The sequence below is a fragment of the Pyricularia oryzae genome, chromosome 7 (assembly GCF_000002495.2).
Source record: "Pyricularia oryzae 70-15 chromosome 7, whole genome shotgun sequence".
In the NCBI taxonomy this organism is placed as follows: domain Eukaryota; kingdom Fungi; phylum Ascomycota; class Sordariomycetes; order Magnaporthales; family Pyriculariaceae; genus Pyricularia; species Pyricularia oryzae.
This window is the reverse complement of record NC_017854.1, coordinates 2893019-2913180: the sequence shown is the minus strand read 5'-3', so window position 1 is coordinate 2913180 and position 20162 is coordinate 2893019. Positions and strand designations below refer to the sequence as shown.

The following is a 20162-nucleotide window of genomic DNA, read 5'->3' as shown; positions in this document are numbered from 1 at the left end:
TTGAAAAGGATGATGGTGTTTTCGGTCCGCGTGTCGAGCTCGGCAATATGGCAACGCTATGGTGTGATATACTTGAAAAAGAGCAACGACGATAAGGGAAGAGAACAAGGTAAAACTGTGGTATGGCGGCATATTTATGTACCGTCAGGCCGTTTGAAACGTAAATCACATCGCGTTTGTGTTTCATTATCCTCGCCCTAACGTGCTGCCACCAAACACTGTACTCTGTCTGCAGAGTCCGACTTGCTCGAGGTTTTGTCCAAGGGTCACATCAATCAAACAATACAAATCGTTTCCATCGGCGCATGGCCCAGCCTCTTGTCAGAATCCCACCATGGAGAATGCTGCACAAGCCCGTGTGTCGAGGTGTCATTGTTGCCGTCTGTGGCCTTTTTGGAACTGCTTTTAAAATTGGTCGCGACCATATTAAACAGGCCCACCCTCCTAAAAACGCGGTTTTCCGAGTTGAGCATCGCGACACCATCTGGGTCAAAGCCACAGGCGCTGGCCGTGAGAGGTTGGTCGAGCTCGGCAAGGACCAGACCGGCCGCGGTGAAAGAGTCTGCGTCGAGCGTGTCTCTAGAGTCCGCCAGGTCCAGGTCCAGGTCCTCTAAATATACCAAAAGCCCAAAATGGTTCAGAACAGATTCGGCATCCGCATCCGGGTCAAAATGGAACTCGTAAAACAGTGATGCGGCAGATTGGCCAGCAACACCCGCATCGGGATCGGCTTTTTGATACTTTCTGTCGCGTGGCGGGATACCCTGTAGGTGATGACCCGCCTCCGATCTGACTAGCGGGAGTACCCTTCCCTTGACCTGGATACAGGCAGACGCGGCTGGCCCGTTGGGGTCGTGACTTGCGGGTTCAAAGTGTGTTGCAAGTAACTCGCTCTTCATATTCTTGCAAGTAATTCTGTTCGGCAAGTCCCCCCCTGCGTAACGTAAGCGATTAGACCTGTGAACCTCTTGCCGTTGACTCGAAGATGGCGGGATAGAAAAGGATGCCCAGGACCAAGAAGGAGCACGGTAAGTGGCGGTCCTTTCCATGTCGGTGGGTGCGGCCCAATACCAGCATATCTGGATGAGCAGTTGCCGCTCCCATATACCGGCTAGATATCTCCCCGCCCCTAAATTTTGCAGGTGTGTGATGTACCCGGACAGGGCAGGAAAAAAGTCGCTGCTATACGTAAGCTGCCTTGCAAGATAGTTGCAGACGAGGTCCCTCCAAGAGTGCTGCGTTGCGTCGGCCCTCAGGATGCCCCTCTCTAGCGAAAGTCTGTACGAGGACGCGGCGGATGACTTTTGCCCATCAAAACCATGTTCCATACACTCGCACCAGGCCGCTGTCCGACATTCCCACAGCATCTCGGCACCAAGAAACTGAACCATTCGCTGCGAAAGCAGCTGCTCCTGCAGCGTCCATGCGCGCCTCCCGACGAAGTCGACCCCTATCGAGGATTCGCCGTTGGGGTGCCCCCCTAGAGGCAATGCTGCGCTCTCGTGGTGGGTTCTGAGGCGCGAGTAGATGGTCGAGACCGATCCGTCAAAGTTTGTGACCTGAGCAACCTCTGGCTGACCCCGCCGGCACCGCTCAGCAAAGAGAACAGGGTCTGCTTCCAGGAATCCCGTCTTGCTGGTTTCCGACATGTTGGCCGCAATGGTGACCGTCGCACCGCGGTAGACCGACCCCATCTTTACAAATTCTTTCGCCCAGTCCTGCTGGTCATCCTGGATGATGCACATGGAATCAATCCAAAGGTATCGTATCTTCAATCCCCGGGTAAAGATGACGGCATCCCGAAAGGTTGGTGGCAGGGCGGATAGTTCTAGGCCTCGCAGCTTGGTCTCGAATGTATCTTTCGTGGTCTTGATGGCGATGTCGCCTCCCCAGCAGTGACTGAGTGCGGTATAAACCGGTTCTTCCCCAGGTTGGGAGATGTGCAACTTCACTAGTGAGCTTTCATCGGTCCCAACATCCAGCACCCGAGTTGGCAGCCTTGCCTCCTCGACAAGCTGGCAGGATTCGCCATGTGTCTCCCTGCATCGTTCCAATGACCCCGCGGCGAATCTAGCCCATGCATCTGCCCTTGGGGTACCATACAGTCGCCGAACGCCCACAAACCAAAGATCGCATGGCGTTGCCCCATTGTCCGTAAATATGTCTATTTGAGAGTATTGAGGATAGTCCTTCTTGTCGCTAGCCGGGCCGCCGTGTAGTGTCATGTACAGTCGGTCAGGGGATATCACAACAAAAACCAGGTCGGCTGGGTGCTCCGGGAAGTGTTTCTCGACTGCCAGGTGAACTATCTTGCATACGGGGCATGTGAATTGGGATGCGCTTCCTCGGATCGTTTGGAGGCTAACTTGCTTCCCTTCCGCAAGATCCTCCGTGCATGACTTGCACATGCGCAACTGATCCAGCTGCCCTCTCAAAGTGATTACCGGCAGATCAGGCGGGGCAGTATTGAAGGCTAGGGGACGATCTTGATCAAGGGACATGGTGACTCATGTTTACTGACGTTTTTTGGTGGCTAAAGCTGAACAGAATTCTGGCCGAACAACGTAGCAGCCCTGAAATTGTTCCAAGCGAGCTCGAACCCCGCATGTACGCTCGCGCCTGCGGGGAAAAGTGACATCAATTGATATGCGAAAATCTTTCATGTGGTATGCAAGGGCTTACATCAATCATCTTGGCATCGTTCCACCAGCATATTCGCTTCACTTTCGAAGTTTGGTTTGCAAATATCGACTATACTAGTATAACTTGTGTACTATATTTTTGCAAATAATACAGATGGTGCAAATAACATAAGTGGTGCAGCTGTTGCCAATGCTGCAAATGCTGCAAATGTTGCAAATAGTGCGTGTTGCAACAAAACTTGTAAAAATGCGTTTGTGCAACTACGTGTTACGGGGATTTATTACCGCATTTGTACCTTTCGATATAAACATTGTAAAACTATTCATTTCAAGGCGTTTTAGCGATTTGTATGGGTTAAATAACCACTGCCATAAATTATGGGTATACCAAGTGACAAATACAGTCGAAAGGATTTTCGGTTTACCCTGCACCTGTGCGTGATATGATGAGTATTCTCGGGCCCACGTGTTCTTCTTTATCTCCACGTTTGTCTGACTGACACTAAACTGTGGACTTTGTCAAACGAACAAGGCGAATCCACCTTCGGTAAATTAATAAACACTGTGGGGGTAGGCATGCATTGCTACGTACATGATCTGCTCAACCCTGACGGGCGCATAAACACCCGGAGATTACCGCGGTTGTCGTGAACCGGACCAAGATACCATCTCCCTACCTACTGGGAAGATTATCTCCGCCTGCATGAGCGATTTCCGTTGTTCCAGAAAAGACCCAATTCATCAGCCCTCGTCATTGTTCAGAGTTGAAGCAGCTTCTCTGCCATGGGGAGTAATGGGCTAGTGGGAGTCTGGAGATATGGTCCAAATAAGCTCTCAGCCTCTCATGTAGCCGGTTAACGTCAGTAAGGTCCCGCGCAAGCAAATTGATCAGTCGACTAAGCCCCGCGCTGGGGATTGGGGCCAGTCTTTCGGGACTGGCCAAGGTTTATGCATGGATGAGGAGGCAGGCAAGTGATCCAAGAGTCAGAGTGTCTTTACCAATACCAACTAGCACGTTAACGGTTGTCATTTTTGCTCGATCTCTTTGTCATTGCTTGTTGGCTGGACTGGGTGGACCGTTCCTCTTTCCCCACGAGTAGATAAGGATGCGTTTAAGGGGCGCGTTAAGTGAAGATCTCTTCACCATCTGGTCCAACAACCGATTATCACAATATAAATCAGGAGTCGGGGATTCCGTCTTGTAATTACAATCTATGCAATATATGTACATACATGTATATAAAAGTCCTGTATGATTTCTCTTTACTGGAGCGAACTGACCGTTTCAAAATCATCTCACTGGTCTTTGAATTGATTGTCGCCTCCGCCATATCCTTATTCCGTCCAATCTTCACTCACATCTTGCCAACAAACCCGAAACCATGCGGTTGGACGACACATTCTTTACCTTGGCTTTCATTGCGGCTCACTTTGGCAGCGCAGCGGCCAAAGGGTGTCCATATTCCGTGAGGAGATATGACAAGGAAGTTAAATGGGACATAGTCGAGGCTGGAAAAAGCCACATAAGAGTTATTGACGGTTATCCTGCTACAATCTCAGCCGATCAAGATTGCAAACTAAAAATCAAGGGATTGGCTCGCTTGAAGTATACTATTGCCCCAGGCGATTCAAGTACAATAAAACCCAAGAGGGGCTGTACTGCGCCACGGGTTACGTGATACAAGGGGGACTGCCATCATGGGGCATGCTTAAAAATATATCGGCAGGGCCGGATCGCTGTAAAGGGTAAGTCGCTTCCCAAGTTGAAGACGGATTGCATACTGACTGAATCGAAGGAATATAAAATCTAGTCTAGATACAAATAACGATCAATCCATACTTCGGTAGTAATTCTATCGGGACGAGTTGAAGCGTGCCACTAGAATAGCACCGTGGTGTCGGGTTAGGAAACGTCAAGACTCGGTCGGTACTGAAATTTCTGGCTGAAACCAGCCGCAGTTTCGCCGGTTGGGACAAAACGGTGTACGAGCTTATCAATCCATCAAGCTTTCATGCGTCCTGGGCCTATCATCGCAACATTTCTGGCAACATCTTTTGACATGTCAACTATCGCCCTGGTCTGTTCTCTTGATGTGACTCTCCAGTTTCCCAGTCGAGGCTGCAGTGCAGATTATGATGTTGGCCACTATGGAAATCCAACAGGCAGAGGACCATGATAGCTGCCGAATCCAGGAAGGTGTAGCGAGAGGTTGACGATCTGGCGATCGTAGGATTAAGAAGATGCCCACCCCTGTAGGAGCTCAGATCAAGAAATGTTGAATATTTATCTTGGGCACTGATAACGGTGGCGCTTTCGAGGTGAAGGTTCGTTGATAATGGAATGGTTCTTAGCCTCGATTTCTTCTGCTTACGCATTTCCCCTAGTTTTCTTCCAATGATAAATGCATGAGGGGCATTCAACTACACAATTTTGAATTAAAATTAGGGCTTTCATATTTGTTTCGTGCAGCGCGCCTCTAATTATAATAACGGACCCGTTAAAGATATATTTAACATATATCTCATAAATTACTTTATTCTATATGAATAACTAAAATGTTCAAACTTCACCTAACGTTGCGTACCCCCTGTTCGGCACCCCCCCTGTTCGGCACCCAAAAATAACAACACTTTTATTTTTATCCTCCAACTTCTATTATAAATATCTCGATGAAACTGTCACTTTTGGATTTACTTTTTTCTGATTTTAATTCTCCATTTTCCAATGAAGCAATATACTGAAAAACAGCTTATATCTGCAATTAACGACGTCAATAATGGCAATCCAATTGCAAAAACCTCCCGAAAATGGGGAATACCTAGGTCTACACTTCAAAGTCGACTTAAAGGTTCTCAACCTTATAAAAAAGCACAAAGCCCTTTTCAAAGGCTTTCCACGGAACAGGAAAAGCATTTGGCTGATTGGGTACTTACCCAAACAGCTTTAGGGCTTCCGCCAACGCATCAAGAATTACGCTTTTTTGCCGAACGAATTCTTCAAGCCGCCGGAGAGACAAAAGGCCTTGGAAAACGTTGGATAACTCGTTTTTTGGCTCGTTATCCAATCCTTAAAACCCAAAGGCCCCGTCGAATAGATAACGCCCGGGTTAATGGCGCTACTACGGAGGTAATTAAATCTTGGTGGCTTTATATTACGAACCCGGTTATTAACGCTATTAAACCGGGAAACCGTTGGAATATGGACGAAACCGGTATAATGGAAGGCAAAGGATCTAATGGCCTAGTATCAGGGTTTAACGGGATCCGGCCGTTGCAACGAAAAGAGCCCGGAACGCGTGGTTGGACGACTATAATCGAATGTATATCGGCTACGGGCGTTGCCCTCCCTCCCCTCGTTATATTTAAGGGAGAAAACGTACAACAACAATGGTTTCCCACGGATTTAAGCCCTTTCGATAATTGGCAATTTCATGCAACCGAAAACGGGTGGACAAATAACCAAACGGCTATCGAATGGTTAAAAAAGGTGTTTATTCCGTATACCCAACCTTTAACCCCTGAAAAGCGGTTATTAGTTTTGGATGGCCATGGATCACATATAACGGACGAATTTATGCTTCTTTGCTTGCAAAATAATATTCAACTCCTATATTTACCCCCTCATTCGTCACACGTTCTTCAACCATTGGATCTATCGGTTTTTGGGCCGTTAAAAGAAGCTTATCGACGTCAACTTGGATTTGTTAGCCAATTTTGCTGTTCAACAGTTATTGGAAAACGAAATTTCCTACTTTGTTATCGAAAGGCCAGATTAAAAGCATTTATAGCAAAAACCATTCAATCTGGTTGGCGTACAACGGGGTTATGGCCGGTAAACTTGGTTAAACCACTTTTAAGCCCTTTTTTGTTAGAAAATAGCAACGCCAACGTTATAAAAGATAAAAACAACGGTTTGCAAAGGGATAAAACACCGGAAAGCCCAGCCCAAAAAATTAACGACCCGTCTTTACTTATTTGGAAAACCCCTAAAACGACCCGAGATATCCGACTTCAACTGCAAAAACTTTCCCAATCCAACAAAACCAACGCTACTTCACGTCTTTTATTTGCAAAAGTCCAAAAAAGCTTCGAAGCCAAAGATACCCTTTTGGCTAGCGCCCAGCAAAAAATCAGCTTATTGGAAGCACAACTGGAGGCAATACGGCCGGTTAAAAGGAGGAGGGTGGTTCCGGATCCAAACGAGCTTTTGGTTAACAAACAGAACATTATTGGATTGCAGGAAAAGGATATAGAAAATTTGGAACCTTTAGCTGATGAAGAAGAGGTTAATGAACCGGAGAAGCGTGAAAACGATTGTATTTTTGTCCGTTGATAATTTTATATTTAAATCAGTTTATAAAAGTAGGCATTTCGTTGTTAGATTTTCAGGGTGCCGAACAGGGGGGGGGTGCCGAACAGGGGGTACGCAACGTTAAGTATAATTCACGGAGCAGCTACAGGTATTTAATAAGAGGCCAATCTCGCAATATTTGCAAAATCTTTCTCTGGAAACCATCTTATCCATTTGAAATCATCTTTCGTTTCTTAATACAATCAATATCAACTAACCCAAAGCACGCTTCCGTCTAGTCGAAGGCTTTTAATCGAGATCAAGATGCGTTTTATCTTTCCGCTCGTCATCGCTGGCCTTGCCCACGTGGCCCTTGCGGCCCCCGTGCGTTCTTCTGAAAGCGCTCACAGTATTGTGAGTCGCGGGACTGGTAAGTATCGCCAAGCTACTATATATACAGCAGAGATCAATCTTGGTGGGATTGTTCTTTTGTAAGGCCTTCGCTTACGAGACTTGCTCACAAAAGCTACAGAAGTTTACGGAGTTTCTACTGGGGAAGTTTTGAGCAAGCGGGCGGCCGTTATTGCTGCGGGCGCTTATGGGGACGATGATGACAGTGACGACGGTTGGGGGGAATCAACAGCACAACGGAATAGACGAAAGCAACATGAAAAAGAAGCGCGTCTGCTGAAGGCGGAAGAGAAAAAGCGTCTGAAAGAAGAGCAAGCTAAAAAGCGAGCAGCCCAGAAGGCCGAACGGGAGGCCCAACGGGAGGCGAAGGCAGCAATGAAAAAGCAGGCTGGCGAGGCGGGTCAGAAATCAGGATGTTGCGGCCTTTTGCCCGGCGGCAACTGACGATTTACATAAAATTTCCAAAGCCTGAGTAAATTAAAATGTTTGGATATAGTGTGGACCGTGGCAATGCCTAAATTCGTGGCTGGTGTTGGACATTCAAGATCCAAACGCACGACCGTGCGTGGCTAGCATCAAATAACAAAACCATTCAACAGCCTCTTCAAATCTTGGACTTTGTGTAGACTTATTCGCGATTCTATTTCACTTTTTCCTCAACTTGGCCTAGCGATGCACCTTTTTAGTAACGCTGGCGTTGCAAATTTAATTGGGAGTTGTTCCAACTGGGGGACCGCCGATGGAGGGCAGGGATTCCCCACACCGGCTTTTGGTACAAAGGACATACGTAGATAGATATACCGGCAAGACCGGGCATGCTATGGTATGAGTCTACCTTTTTGCACGGTATTTTGTATCTCCGCGGATTGCCCTCCGGTAGCTGTTCGATCCACCAGTTCTCGCTGTTTGTTGAGCTGCAGGTGGGAATTAAGGGACGGGAATGACACCGATGCCGCGAGGGAAGGACGGCTTTTTGAGATGGAGCTGGTCGTGCCGTCAGAGCTGAGGTCGGATCCAGCTCAGGAGCAGGAGCCGAGCAGGGTGATCGGGCCTGGAAAGCACGGCTCAGCTTGTGTATACGACGCAGGCGAGTGGCGTCCAAGTGGATCATGCCGCCATTCAGACCTTTTGACGGACCAGACACCATTGCCGTGTGAGACTATTTTGTGAATGGCGCATCAGAGTAAAATATCCAATTCTGGGTGGGATTTATCATGACAATTTTGACATGAAACTTTGGATTTGTGCCTGTCGAGCCGAGCTATAAAGTGGTTGGTCGTCGTCATTCAGCTGTCACGGCCCACCCTCCTACTGCCGCGAAGATGCGGGGCCATGCAGTGCCGAACGGGGGCGTTTTGTCATCACCCGCATGCCCAGAAATCGTCGAGCCGGGACTTTTTTCCACGCCAAAAAAAAAAAAAAAAAAAGACCTCACAAGCCCTTGACGAGCCCCAAAGACGTGCCCTGGGTGACAAAAAAAGAAACCAAATGGCTTCGTACAGCAAAGGCCAGATCGAACAGTACCTGGACCACATCGGCTTCCGGAATGCAGACGCAGGGACTCTGCCGCCGCCAACCCTGGCCACGCTCACCGAGGTCCAGGCCCGCCACCTCGCGCGCGTCCCCTTTGAGAACATTTCGCTGCGGTACAGCGCCAAGACGCCGCCGCTGTCGCTCGACGAGCAGGACCTGTTCGACAAGATTGTGGTTGGCGGGCGCGGCGGCTACTGCATGGAGGTCAACGCCTTCCTGTCGGCCGTGATGCGCGGGCTGGGTTTCGACGTGCTCAACGTCGGCGGGCGGATCAAAAAGTCGGACGACTCGGGGAGGTTTTCGGGATTGTGAGCCACCGTTTGGAGACCCACCACTCGTGGGCACCCGTGCATGTATATGTACATATACACCCCTAAAACAGCCCGCTGACAAAGATCAAAACACAGGAGTCACATGCTCAACATCGTCACCATCGACGGCCAACGATACCAAGTCGACGTCGGCTTCGGCAAAGGCGGCCCGCCGATGCCCATCCCACTCCCTCGCAAGGACGACGGCGGCCGGCACGACTTTGTGCGCATCCCGCCGTCGTCAATGGGCCGCGTCGAGTGGCGCAGCATACCGCGGCAGCACCTGCACGCGGACCAGCGCGTGTGGGTGTACTCGACGCGCGAGGACGGGGAGGAGGAGGGCTGGAAGGAGCGGTACAGCTTCGTGGACGCCGAGTTCTTCCCCGAGGACTACGAGGTGCTCAACTTCCACACCATGACGCACCCGGACAGCTTCTTTCTCAACAACGTCATGGCGGTGCGGACGGTGCCCGAGGGTGAGGTCGACGGCGAGGTCGTGCTGCCGTGCCGCGGCGGCTGTGCGGCGAGGGGCACGTGGGTGCTGTTCAACGACGAGATCAAGAGGACGGTCGCTGGCAGGGAGGAGGTCGTGGAGAGGCTGCAGAGCGAGGAGGAGCGCATCAGGGGGCTGGAGAGGTATTTCGGCATCAAAGTCTCGCCGGAGCAGGCTGCTGTTATCAAAGATCCTCTAGGCGGCGGCAGCTGATGGGCAGGCAAGAGAAAATCTCTATGCAAAAAGGAATGTCCAAAAGTTCGTCTTTTTTTCCCTTTATCGTAACTTGATAATGTAAGACAGTACAACTCGCTGGTAAACTAGATTCACACGACATGATATCCTCTGACACTACCACGCAGTAACCTTTCGAGCTTCCCCCTTCACTGATACATGTAGCAAAGCGGTCCGTCAACAATGCTAACAAGCTCCCGAATCTTCCACTTCTTGGCCGTGGGCTCCACGTTGCCTAGATCAATCAAATCATCCAGCGATTGCAAGCGTGAGCCGATTCCAAACATTGAGGTGCCGCCGGCGATGACCATGAGGCGATTCGCCAGGTCTTGCGACTGCCAGATCGTCCAGACCCTGTCAATCATGGCTGTATGTTTTTTTTTTTTTGTAACACGCAGTCAGTCAGCATGTGCGCCTGTGCATAAAGACATCTTCCGACGTAAACCTTTCAAAACCCAAAAAAAAGGACGTCACATACAGTGGTGCAGCCAAAACACCGGATCGTTCGGGCTTATGTAGAAATCTCCCCCCGGGTCCTGGCTGCCGTGCACAAAGTGCCCGACGCCGTGGATGCCGATCGCCGAGCCGGTGGTCGACTGCATGGCCGTCTGGAACGGCCCGATGGCGCTGTTGCGCGTGATGAGGTTCACAATGTCCTGCGTCCGCCCGTACCGCGACGACAGGTAGTTGGTGACGTCGCGCTGGATGCAGCGCGGGTTCGATCCGAGGCCGTTGGCCTGCGGGTTGGCCTTTGGCCTGGGATCCGCCGTTGCCGCGAGTGGGCCCAGATAGACGGTCATGCTGGGGAAAGAAGGGGAAAAAAAGGAAAACTTGTTAGTAAAGGTGATCCAAGACTTGGACTCCAAGGCTTGTCAAACAAGGCTTTGCTGCAAGAGCAAAAGACTCACTTCTTAAATGGACCCGACACCAAGCAGCCTCCGCCTTCTCCGGCTGGGGATAGCGTGGACCTGTGGGGGATCTTTTCGCCGTTGCCAGACATGCTCGTGTCGCTGCCGTCAAAGATCGGGCTGTTCAGGGGGTCCTGGGCCCAGCGCCCATAGTCCCAGTACGGCTGCGCGCCGGTGTAGCCGCACTCTTTGATCAGGGCCGACTCGAAAGCATACGTGTAGTGCCTGTGCCACGACAAAAAGTTGCCCTAATGCTTTTCCTGTGAGTAGAATGCTTGGGCGTAGCAACAGCGAGGGGGGGTGGTAGATGAGACAAGACAAGACAAGACAAATGTAGCTTACTGTGCCGTGGATGGTGGGAGTAAACTCCATGTGGACGGCAACAAAGTCGTCGTATCGGGATTTGCAGCCTGGGCACACTGAAGGCGAGTAGTGAGACGGACGCTGGGACAGGCAAAGCACCGCAGCTATTCCGCACGTCAGCAGCTATTCCAAACCCCGTTTGAACCGCCATTCAAACACATTGAGGCTACTCACCAATGTACTCTTTGCGCTCTGCACCTGGCAAATCGCCCCTTTTTTTTGGTTCGCAGAAAGAGTCAGCCACTGCACAAAAAAAAAGCAGAGAGATCAAAAACGACGGAGGCTCACCACTCCTTGCGGATGCGCATCGTCGCGTTGCTGCACGTCTTGGACTTGGCCAGCTGCGCCATGAGCTGCGGCATCCCCTTGTTCTCCAGCTGCTTGAGCGCATCCGGCTGCGAGCCCTGCGCGGCCGCCATGCCGCCGACGAGGCCAAGCGCCAGCAGCGCGGTGGAGAATAGCCGAGCCATTCTTGCTGCTGCCGTCTTTGGGTCAGGTTCAAGTATCAGTTCGTTTCCCCAAGCAGGGTGGCTCAAGTTCAGCTCAGAAGGCAGTCTTACTGTTGACCGAGAGAAGGGGCTGGCGATAAAGCGTCAAGAGTTTCGAAAAGCTGCCCAGAATTATGGTTTATATATCAGAGACTTGAACAGTAAAAATAAACCCTGCTCCAATGAGCCGGGTGCGTCTCCGACTTGGCGGCAGTGTCTCGGTACGTGCTATCAGCAAATGGCTCCCAAAAAGTGCCGAGCCGGGTAAGACAAACCGTCGTGCCCAGTCGCGAATGATATCTGAAGGGATCAATAGGCCCGACCTCCTGCAGCTTACTCTGCAGATCGCATGAAATGATTGCATTTTCTTTTCAAAAGTTCCTTCACGTCTGAGAATTCTTTTTCTCTTTTTTGCCTAGGGGGCGAACCAGCTCTATACGGGACACCGAAATTTCGGCAAATCTGGCAGCTGGTAATCTATAACCCTTTTATAGTACTACCAAGAGTTTGGTTGCAACTGCTGTGTCACGGCAGACGAGTCCGGGGTGCATGTAAAGCCTGGCGCGTGCCTCGTTCTCAATGTTGTCAAAGGGTGGCCAAAACCGGGCTTCTGGCCACGGGTGCAGGTTTCGTCTGCGACCCGGCCTTTTTCGCCAAGCAAAACTGAGGGCTTACCCACCAATCAACCATATTACCACTATAAATAATCTCGGAATGGGATTTAATAAGGCTAAAAGTCGCCGTGAGGCATACGGGTAAATTGCCCAGCTTCCCTCCCCGATGTCGGAAAGGTTTTTTTTCTTCTCTTTTTCTTCTTTGCCAGACTGTCAGCTACGCAGACAGCACACCTCGAGTCCCGGCGAATGGCACGTACACGGGAACCTTTCCAACCATTCCATTGGAGGTGCATTCTTACCACCCTCTTGGAAGTACCTTATCTATATGCTCAGCCAATGTCATGTCTTGGGGGCGTCAATACTCGGATGAACTGTGACAGTGTGACTGCATGAGCTTCCATCTCATCTCGTCTGTTTACTGAAGACACCAGCTGTGTATGGTTGTTTTGTAGACGCTGCCATTGGTCGATTCTTTGAATAATCTGAAATTTGGATAGGACAAGTATTCCTCATGTCATCCCTGCAGATGAGGTTTTGCACAGCTTTATTTTCCTTTGTCACAGTAGCAAAATGATCCAGGACCAACGTAGCCTCCTCCCAGGTTCCGGTAGGCTCTAAAGGACATGCTTCTGTAGGTTCTTAGTAACTCACATTCATCTGCACCATTCCTTGACTGCAAATAGTATTCTCTTATTGGAACCTCGGATCTAAAAATCTCTAATGCCGCCTCCACCTTTTAACGTTTGATATAATACGCCGTTTGTTGGAATAAAAGGGATTGCGTTCAATTCATCAATTCAATCGATGACTCACGTGTGGACCCGCACGTGACTCATCCGACCTTCGATTACGGGTATAAAAGCAAAAAAAACGATTAAAAGTTCGAACGTAAATAAATTAGTCGTTAAACAAAAATATACTACTTTTTACCCAATAACAACGTTTTGTTAATCGATCGATTTACAAAAAACCTATTAATATTAATTAATATTATTTAAATAATATAAAAAAGCAAAATAAAGGGATAAAACGTTAATACCGTTATTTTACAAATATTTAAAACCGACAAAATATTTTACGGATAATATTAAAAAAACCGTTAATATATATTAAAATTTTTGTATTAAACGTATAACGTTTATCCAAACGTTACGTAAAAAATATAAAAATAATATCCGTTTTAACCAATGAGGGGTTTTTGGATTTTATTATTTAGGCCGATTATTTTATAATTAACAACCAATTTAAACGAAATAATAAAATTCCGTAAATAACAAAATACGGTACGATAAACGGGAAATTGGGTTTCCAAAACAACGACGAACGTCGAAATGTGGAACGAATTTATTTCGATACAATTGTGAGGATCAGGCCCTTAGACCTACCCTCAGAATCACGACTCGGCTCCACACCGAGCCAGGGATCGGACAAGGATCCACTACCTCCGGATTTAAGCGCGTCTCTTGAGCGCGTCGTCGATTGTAATTTCTCTCTTCTCTTCAGTTTAGAATTTTCGTCGATAGCGCCTAATACACTGAGGTTCTCCAATGTATGCCTGGCCGTGACAATTATAAATTATTACGGAAAACGTACAAAATTATAAAAATCGAATATAAAAATATAATACCGCAGGCGGTATTATAAATGTTAATTATATGCATTATTTTGCATGTAATAAGCCCACTTTTATTTGTATATAGCCAATTTTATTTAGTGCCGAAGTGGAGTGGGGAATGGTGGAATTCCGTTACTTTGTTAATGCAGGAATGCAATTTAAAGGTCAGCGAGTGGGGTTAGCTACCCTGTACCGGGTTTAATACCCACCCTGCACCTGCGAGTCAGCTACCCTGTACCGGGTTGAAAATTTCACCAAGTCAACGTTTAAATGCAAACCCAGAGATGGTTTGTATGCAAATGAGGGTGTTTTTTCAAAAACCCATACAAATTAGTTTTTCGGAAATTCATTCGCGGCACCGGAACCTTTTCTGGCGTGCGGACCCCCACTTCGATGTCGGAGAGTATGTAAGGGAAATAAAGCAAAATCTCCCCCAACCAATTATTTATCAGTACCAAAATTATAGTGCATTTCTACCTATTATTTAGCGCTTTTAGCACTGGTTATTTACCACGCCGCACCTAGGGTTTACCCCTATATCCCCTGTTAGCACCATTTTTATTAACAAACCGTTTTTCCGAAATCGTTTCCAATTGCACCAAATATTGGTATAACGACAAATTATCGGTATATATAATTACAAATACAAAAAATAAATTTAACAAATTTATAATAATGGCGATAATAATTTTTAATACAAATTTTATATTAAACCCGTTTATTATATTATAAATTTTATTAACCAATACGTTTTTTATTATTCTGTAACATTTGTTCGATATTTAATATAAAATATTACCAATAACGCGAAAACCTATTTTTTGTTCGTCGCAATTTTTATTGCCCAATATAATAATAAAACCAATTTGTAAATTTAAATTTTTATTATTTGCAAAAAAACCGTCGACAAATACGAACAATTTTGTTTTTTTAAAATTTATAAAAATATAAAAGAACCTTTTTTGCGCGTTTTCCAATTGCCAATTTATACGTTTATTTATAAATTCGTAATTTTTTCTATCCGGCGTTATTATTTGCACCGTTGCGGCGAAATTAAACGCCGTTTCCGGTTAATAAATCGATATTGTTAATAATAATGGTGCTAACAGGGGATATAGGGGTAAACCCTAGGTGCGGCGTGGTAAATAACCAGTGCTAAAAGCGCTAAATAATAGGTAGAAATGCACTATAATTTTGGTACTGATAAATAATTGGTTGGGGGAGATTTTGCTTTATTTCCCTTACATACTCTCCGACATCGAAGTGGGGGTCCGCACGCCAGAAAAGGTTCCGGTGCCGCGAATGAATTTCCGAAAAACTAATTTGTATGGGTTTTTGAAAAAACACCCTCATTTGCATACAAACCATCTCTGGGTTTGCATTTAAACGTTGACTTGGTGAAATTTTCAACCCGGTACAGGGTAGCTGACTCGCAGGTGCAGGGTGGGTATTAAACCCGGTACAGGGTAGCTAACCCCACTCGCTGACCTTTAAATTGCATTCCTGCATTAACAAAGTAACGGAATTCCACCATTCCCCACTCCACTTCGGCACTAAATAAAATTGGCTATATACAAATAAAAGTGGGCTTATTACATGCAAAATAATGCATATAATTAACACCCCCTCTCTTTTGCTACTTAATCCAAAAATAAAGTCGGAAAAGAAAAGTACGTAAAATAAAACCCCCAAAACAAAAAAACAAAAGAAATTCCCCCTTGTGTCCCAACCCAACTCGAACCCCCGGTGCGAACCCCCTGGATGAATAAGCCCTTTGTACCAAACCCCCGATTGACTGAACCCCCGAATTGAAAAAGACCCCCAGAATTGTAACAACCCCCGGATTCGAACCCACGACCTACAGATTATAACCAACGGAACTTACTACTAAGCCAGGTAGCTAATCTGGCTGTTCGTTGTTGTGGATCCCAGAAAAGTTTAATATATAGGGTAGATTAAAAATCGCTAGGTCGCCCAAAACGCGAGCTAATTAAATTCGGATTCGACTTCGGGTATAAGGTCGGTATAAGTTGCTTAATAATCAACCTGAGCAGGGTAGGTTTGGGTAGATCGGTTGGTGTCGGGCTAACAAAAATCCAATAATTGCAAACAAAGGAGAAAAATGGTGGTAGTTAGCTAACGAACTAACTAGGTGCCCTACAATTCAATAGGTAAAAACTAAGTTTACAGGGGTTTTAACCCTATAAGCTCTAAAAAAACCTTGTGAATTGGAAGCGTTAGGGGCTTTGTAAGGCCGTCAGCGGGCATTTGTTTGGATTCCAGGTATTTTAGGGTCACTAATCCTTCTGTAACTAACTCCCTTACGTAGTGAAATTTTAATAACGTATGTTTAGTACGTTGGTGGTGCGTAGGGTTGTGTGCGTTAGCTATAGAGCCTGTATTATCTCCAAATATTGCAATAGGGCCTTTTACAGGTAGTCCAATCTCTGTAAATAGGCTTTTAAGCCACTGTGCTTCACGCAGGGCTTCCGCTAAGGCGTCGGTTTCGGCTTCTGGGGTGCTTAAAGCTATAGTACTAGCCTTTTTGCACTTCCACGTTATAGGGCCCTGTCACGGGCAGGCAGGGCGGACAGGTAGGTGCGGGCGATCAGGTAACAGGACAGAGTATATTGGCTATCTAGTCTTCCAGGTACAGGGTAGCAGGTGGTTGTTGACGAAGACGTAGCTCGAGGAGCTACATATCGGAGACTGCAGAGATTTCGCGTAGATATACGCGCGCGAGGCGCTCGGCCCTCGCGCCTTCACGTGACAGGGGTCATGACTAAGCGACAGCCCAGTGGCTGTCCTTCAGGTCTGTGACAGTATTCCCCCCTTCCAGGCCGAGCTCCGTCACGGCCGGGGCCCGGGCTTATGGGGGTATCGACGGTGGAAATTCTTTACCAATTGAGCAGCGTTTTCCAGGTAATCGGCAGGTTCAGTCGTGGGTTCGCTATATCCAGCCCAACGGACGATATATTTCAGCCGGCGGCCTCCTCGGCCGCGGGTTTCCCAAAAGGAGTCGAGGATCTCTTCGACTTCGTATTCTCTCTCACCTTCCACTTCCAAATGGGGTGGCGGTGCAGGTTGTTGGCCCGGCAGGGGCTCAACGTCAGCAGGTTTTAGTCGGTTTATATTGAAAACAGGGTGTACTCTCATAGACGACGGCAGGTCCAAACGGTAGGCGTACGGGCTAATCACTTCAGAAATTCGGAAGGGTCCCAAGTTCTTCCAATCCAGTTTCTTCTGCGGGCGGGCGGTCTGGATGTTCCGTGCGTCTAACCATACATATTGGCCGACGGTAAGCCGGCGGGCCGGGGTACGGTGTCGGTTCGCCTGTTCTTCGTAACGGGCTTGGGCGGCGGTCATTTCGGCGCGGGCTTGTTCCAGAATGGCTTCCATTCGGGCGGCTAGCTTTTCGGCATCCCGCTGGGCGGGCAAAGGCTGGTTCAGGGGTACCGGCTCGAATCCCATGCGGGGATGGAATCCGTAAGTCGCGTAAAACGGGGAGGTTCCGGTGGTCTCGGACTTGTGGGAGTTGGCTGTGAATTCGGCGAGGGGAAGCCAACTTTCCCAATCATCTTGCAGGTAGGCCACATAAGCTCTCAAATATTGTTCCAGGGACGCGTTAAAACGCTCGGTCTGTCCGTCAGTCTCGGGGTGGTGAGCAGTGGATAGCAGGCTGTCGATTTTCAAACGGGTTGTCAGGTGTTTCCAAAACTTCGACACGAATTGGGTGCCTCTATCCGAAACTATCGTCAGGGGCAACCCGTGTAGTTTCCATACGTGGTGTAGGTACAGGTTGGCGGTGTCCTCGGCATTGCAGGTCCCTTTACAAGGGACGAAGTGTCTCATTTTAGTCAGGCGGTCTACGACCACTAGGATGGCGTCGTGGCCGTTGCTTTGCGGCAAATGTGTGATAAAATCCATCGACAGGTGTTGCCATGAGCGTTCAGGAGTGGGCAGGGGTCGCAGGAGGCCCTGGTGGCCTTCGCGGGACGGGTTGATTCGGCGGCAGGTCTGGCATTTCTTTACCCATAATGATACGTAATGTAGCATTCCGGGCCAGTAATATTCTCGGGACAGCAGGTCGTAGGTTTTTGCTTTGCCGGGGTGACCGGCGACGGGGGAGTCGTGGCAGCGGCGCAGGATCTCGGCTTTCAGATTATTCGAATCGGGTACGTACAGTCTATTGCGGTAATACAAATAGCCGGATCGTTCTTCGCATTCGGCCAATTGCAGCTTGGGGTGGCGGTCGGCGCCTGTCCTCAACGCTTCTAGGGCAGATTGCGTTATCGGGTCGGATTCGTATCCGGCGTCTAGTAGCTCTATCAGGTATCTTGGTAATAGGGGTTTGTTTTGGCGGATTATGGGTTGTAACCGGGTGGGGCGGGCAGGTAAATTGTGTTCTTTCAGTACGACTTGTGTTTGGTGCTTAAGTCGTTCATCCCCCTCCTCAGGCATATCCTCTGACCTCCTGGTTAGTGCGTCGGGCTTCGCTCCTTGTTTCCCGGGTCGGTAGGTGATACGGAAATTAAATCTTGACAGGAATTCGGCCCATCGGGCTTGTCGGCGGTTGAGCATTTTCGTCGTCGTGAAATATTCCAGGTTGCGGTGGTCCGTAATTACTTGGACCGGGGACGACGTCCCTTCGAGTTCCGGGCGCCATTCTTCAAAACAGCGGATAATGGCTAGCAATTCTTTGTCGTAAATCTCGTAATTGCATTCGGTAGCTGTGTGTTTTTTCGAAAAGAACGCGACGGGGCGGAGTATTCCGTCGTCGCCGTATTGTGACAATATTCCCGCAGAAACATAATCGGAAGCGTCGGTCTCCAGGATCACATCCTTTTCCCAATCGAAGTGCGCCAATACGGGGGCTTCGGTGAACTTTCTCTTCAATAGTCGGAAGGCGGCTTCGCAGGCACTATTCCATTCGAATGCGACGTCCTTCTTGGTCAATTTCGTCAAAGGGGCCACAATCTTTGAGAAGTCTCGGATAAAGCGCCGGTAAAAGTTGCCAAACCCCAAAAATGCTTGCACGTCAGTAAGCTTTTTGGGTGTTTGCCAGTTCAGGATAGCGGTGATTTTCTCAGGGTCCATTTTCACGCCTTCGACGCCGACCAGTAGGCCCAGGAACTTGGTTTCTTTCACGAAGAATTCGCATTTCGCGGCGTTGGCATACAGCCCGGCTTTCCTCAGGGCTTCCAATACGAGCTTCAAATGTTCTTCGTGTTCGGTTCGGGTGCGGCTGTAAATCAGGATGTCGTCCAGGTAGGCTGTACAAAATACGTCTAAATATTCGCGCAAGGAGTCGTTTATATATCTCTGGAACGTCGCGGGGGCCCCCGTCAGCCCGAAGGGCATAACTAGGCTTTCGTATAAGCCGAATCTCGTGCGGAATGCCGTCAGGTATTCTTCCCCCTTTTTAATCCGAATATTGTTAAAAGCGGAAACGATATCGATTTTCGAGAAGAATTTCATGCCGGCCAGGTTGTTCAGGGTCTCTCGGACTAGCGGCAGCGGGTAACGGTCTTTTACGGTAATGTTATTCAGCGCGCGGTAATCCACGCAAAACCTCAACCCTCCTCCCTGCTTCTTCACGAACAAAACGGGCGAGGCGACGGATGACGAACTGGGTCTGATAAACCCTTTTTTCAACTCTGCGGTCAGCCATTCCTTAAGGGCTATCAGCTCTTCGCGGGACATGGCGTACAGGGGGCCGAACGGCGGCGTTTTTCCTTCTATAAGCGGGATATGGTGGTCGGACGGTCGGTGTGGGGGCAGCTTCTCGGCTTCTTGCGGGGAAAATACGTCCGCGAATTCCCGGATTGTTTCGGGCAGGGTCGGCCCGTTCCTATTTTGGGGGTCGGCGGCTAGGACCTCATCAATCTGTTTCAAGGTTACGGCGTACAGTCGGCAGGATCGGCGGCGGGCGTACATGCTCGCGGCTTGCAGGGAGATAGGGGCGATATCCATTTCGCGGAGGGACGGCGGTCGGTCAGCCTGGTACTGGGGGCGGCTTTTTTTTGGTACGGCGTGTAAAGCTTTAACCTTCTCCGGTTTGTCGGGCATATTGCAGTGTCGGCGGCAATAATCGCTGTCAAACGTAATAACGTGTGACGCGAATCCAATCGTTGGATCGTGCTGCTTTAGCCAAGGCATTCCTAGCACAATGGGGTAGTGGGCTAGCTGTGTGACGAAGAACAGCGCGTTTTTCTGGATGTGGTCCTTGATTCTCAATTGTCCTCGGACATAATGG

At 48.6% G+C, this 20162-nt stretch overlaps 6 protein-coding genes across 6 annotated transcripts; 3 read left to right on the top strand and 3 right to left on the bottom strand.

Moving 5' to 3' along the window:
• Positions 1–97: 97 nt before the first annotated feature.
• Positions 98–2576, bottom strand: MGG_10558 (uncharacterized protein). The gene has a single exon (XM_003721349.1). It carries the CDS (start codon positions 2499–2501, stop codon positions 276–278), a length of 2226 nt encoding a protein of 741 aa, XP_003721397.1. The 5' UTR covers positions 2502–2576; the 3' UTR covers positions 98–275.
• A 1448-nt stretch (positions 2577–4024) lies between these two features.
• Positions 4025–4512, top strand: MGG_18060 (uncharacterized protein; the record flags this gene model as incomplete). Its single annotated transcript, XM_003721348.1, has 3 exons — positions 4025–4274; positions 4370–4388; positions 4491–4512. The coding sequence occupies 3 exons, from the start codon at positions 4025–4027 to the stop codon at positions 4510–4512; spliced, it is 291 nt and encodes a 96-aa protein (XP_003721396.1).
• A 2745-nt stretch (positions 4513–7257) lies between these two features.
• MGG_10559 (uncharacterized protein) lies at positions 7258–7788 on the top strand (the record flags this gene model as incomplete). Its single annotated transcript, XM_003721347.1, has 2 exons — positions 7258–7363; positions 7466–7788. The coding sequence occupies 2 exons, from the start codon at positions 7258–7260 to the stop codon at positions 7786–7788; spliced, it is 429 nt and encodes a 142-aa protein (XP_003721395.1).
• A 964-nt stretch (positions 7789–8752) lies between these two features.
• MGG_10560 (N-acetyltransferase) lies at positions 8753–10031 on the top strand. Its single transcript, XM_003721346.1, has 2 exons — positions 8753–9185; positions 9285–10031. Exons 1-2 carry the CDS (start codon positions 8833–8835, stop codon positions 9892–9894), a joined length of 963 nt encoding a protein of 320 aa, XP_003721394.1. The 5' UTR covers positions 8753–8832; the 3' UTR covers positions 9895–10031.
• Positions 10032–10064: 33 nt separating this feature from the next.
• MGG_10561 (uncharacterized protein) lies at positions 10065–11656 on the bottom strand (the record flags this gene model as incomplete). The annotated part of the gene is made up of 6 exons (XM_003721345.1): positions 10065–10282; positions 10394–10716; positions 10824–11071; positions 11166–11290; positions 11361–11398; positions 11475–11656. 6 exons carry the CDS (start codon positions 11654–11656, stop codon positions 10065–10067), a joined length of 1134 nt encoding a protein of 377 aa, XP_003721393.1.
• Positions 11657–15033: 3377 nt separating this feature from the next.
• Positions 15034–15496, bottom strand: MGG_18059 (uncharacterized protein; the record flags this gene model as incomplete). Its single annotated transcript, XM_003721344.1, has 3 exons — positions 15034–15092; positions 15156–15224; positions 15382–15496. Coding segments are annotated over 3 exons (243 nt in total), but the record flags the coding sequence as incomplete, so codon positions are not given.
• Positions 15497–20162: the final 4666 nt, after the last annotated feature.

Bases quoted from the DNA above. Each gene is read 5' to 3' on its own strand.
- MGG_10560 (XM_003721346.1), top strand. From the start codon at position 8,833: ATGGCTTCGTACAGCAAAGGCCAGATCGAACAGTACCTGGACCACATC. The intron at 9,186-9,284 runs GTGAGCCACCGT...ATCAAAACACAG, and splicing joins TCGGGGAGGTTTTCGGGATT to GAGTCACATGCTCAACATCG.
- MGG_10558 (XM_003721349.1), bottom strand. From the start codon at position 2,501: ATGTCCCTTGATCAAGATCGTCCCCTAGCCTTCAATACTGCCCCGCCT.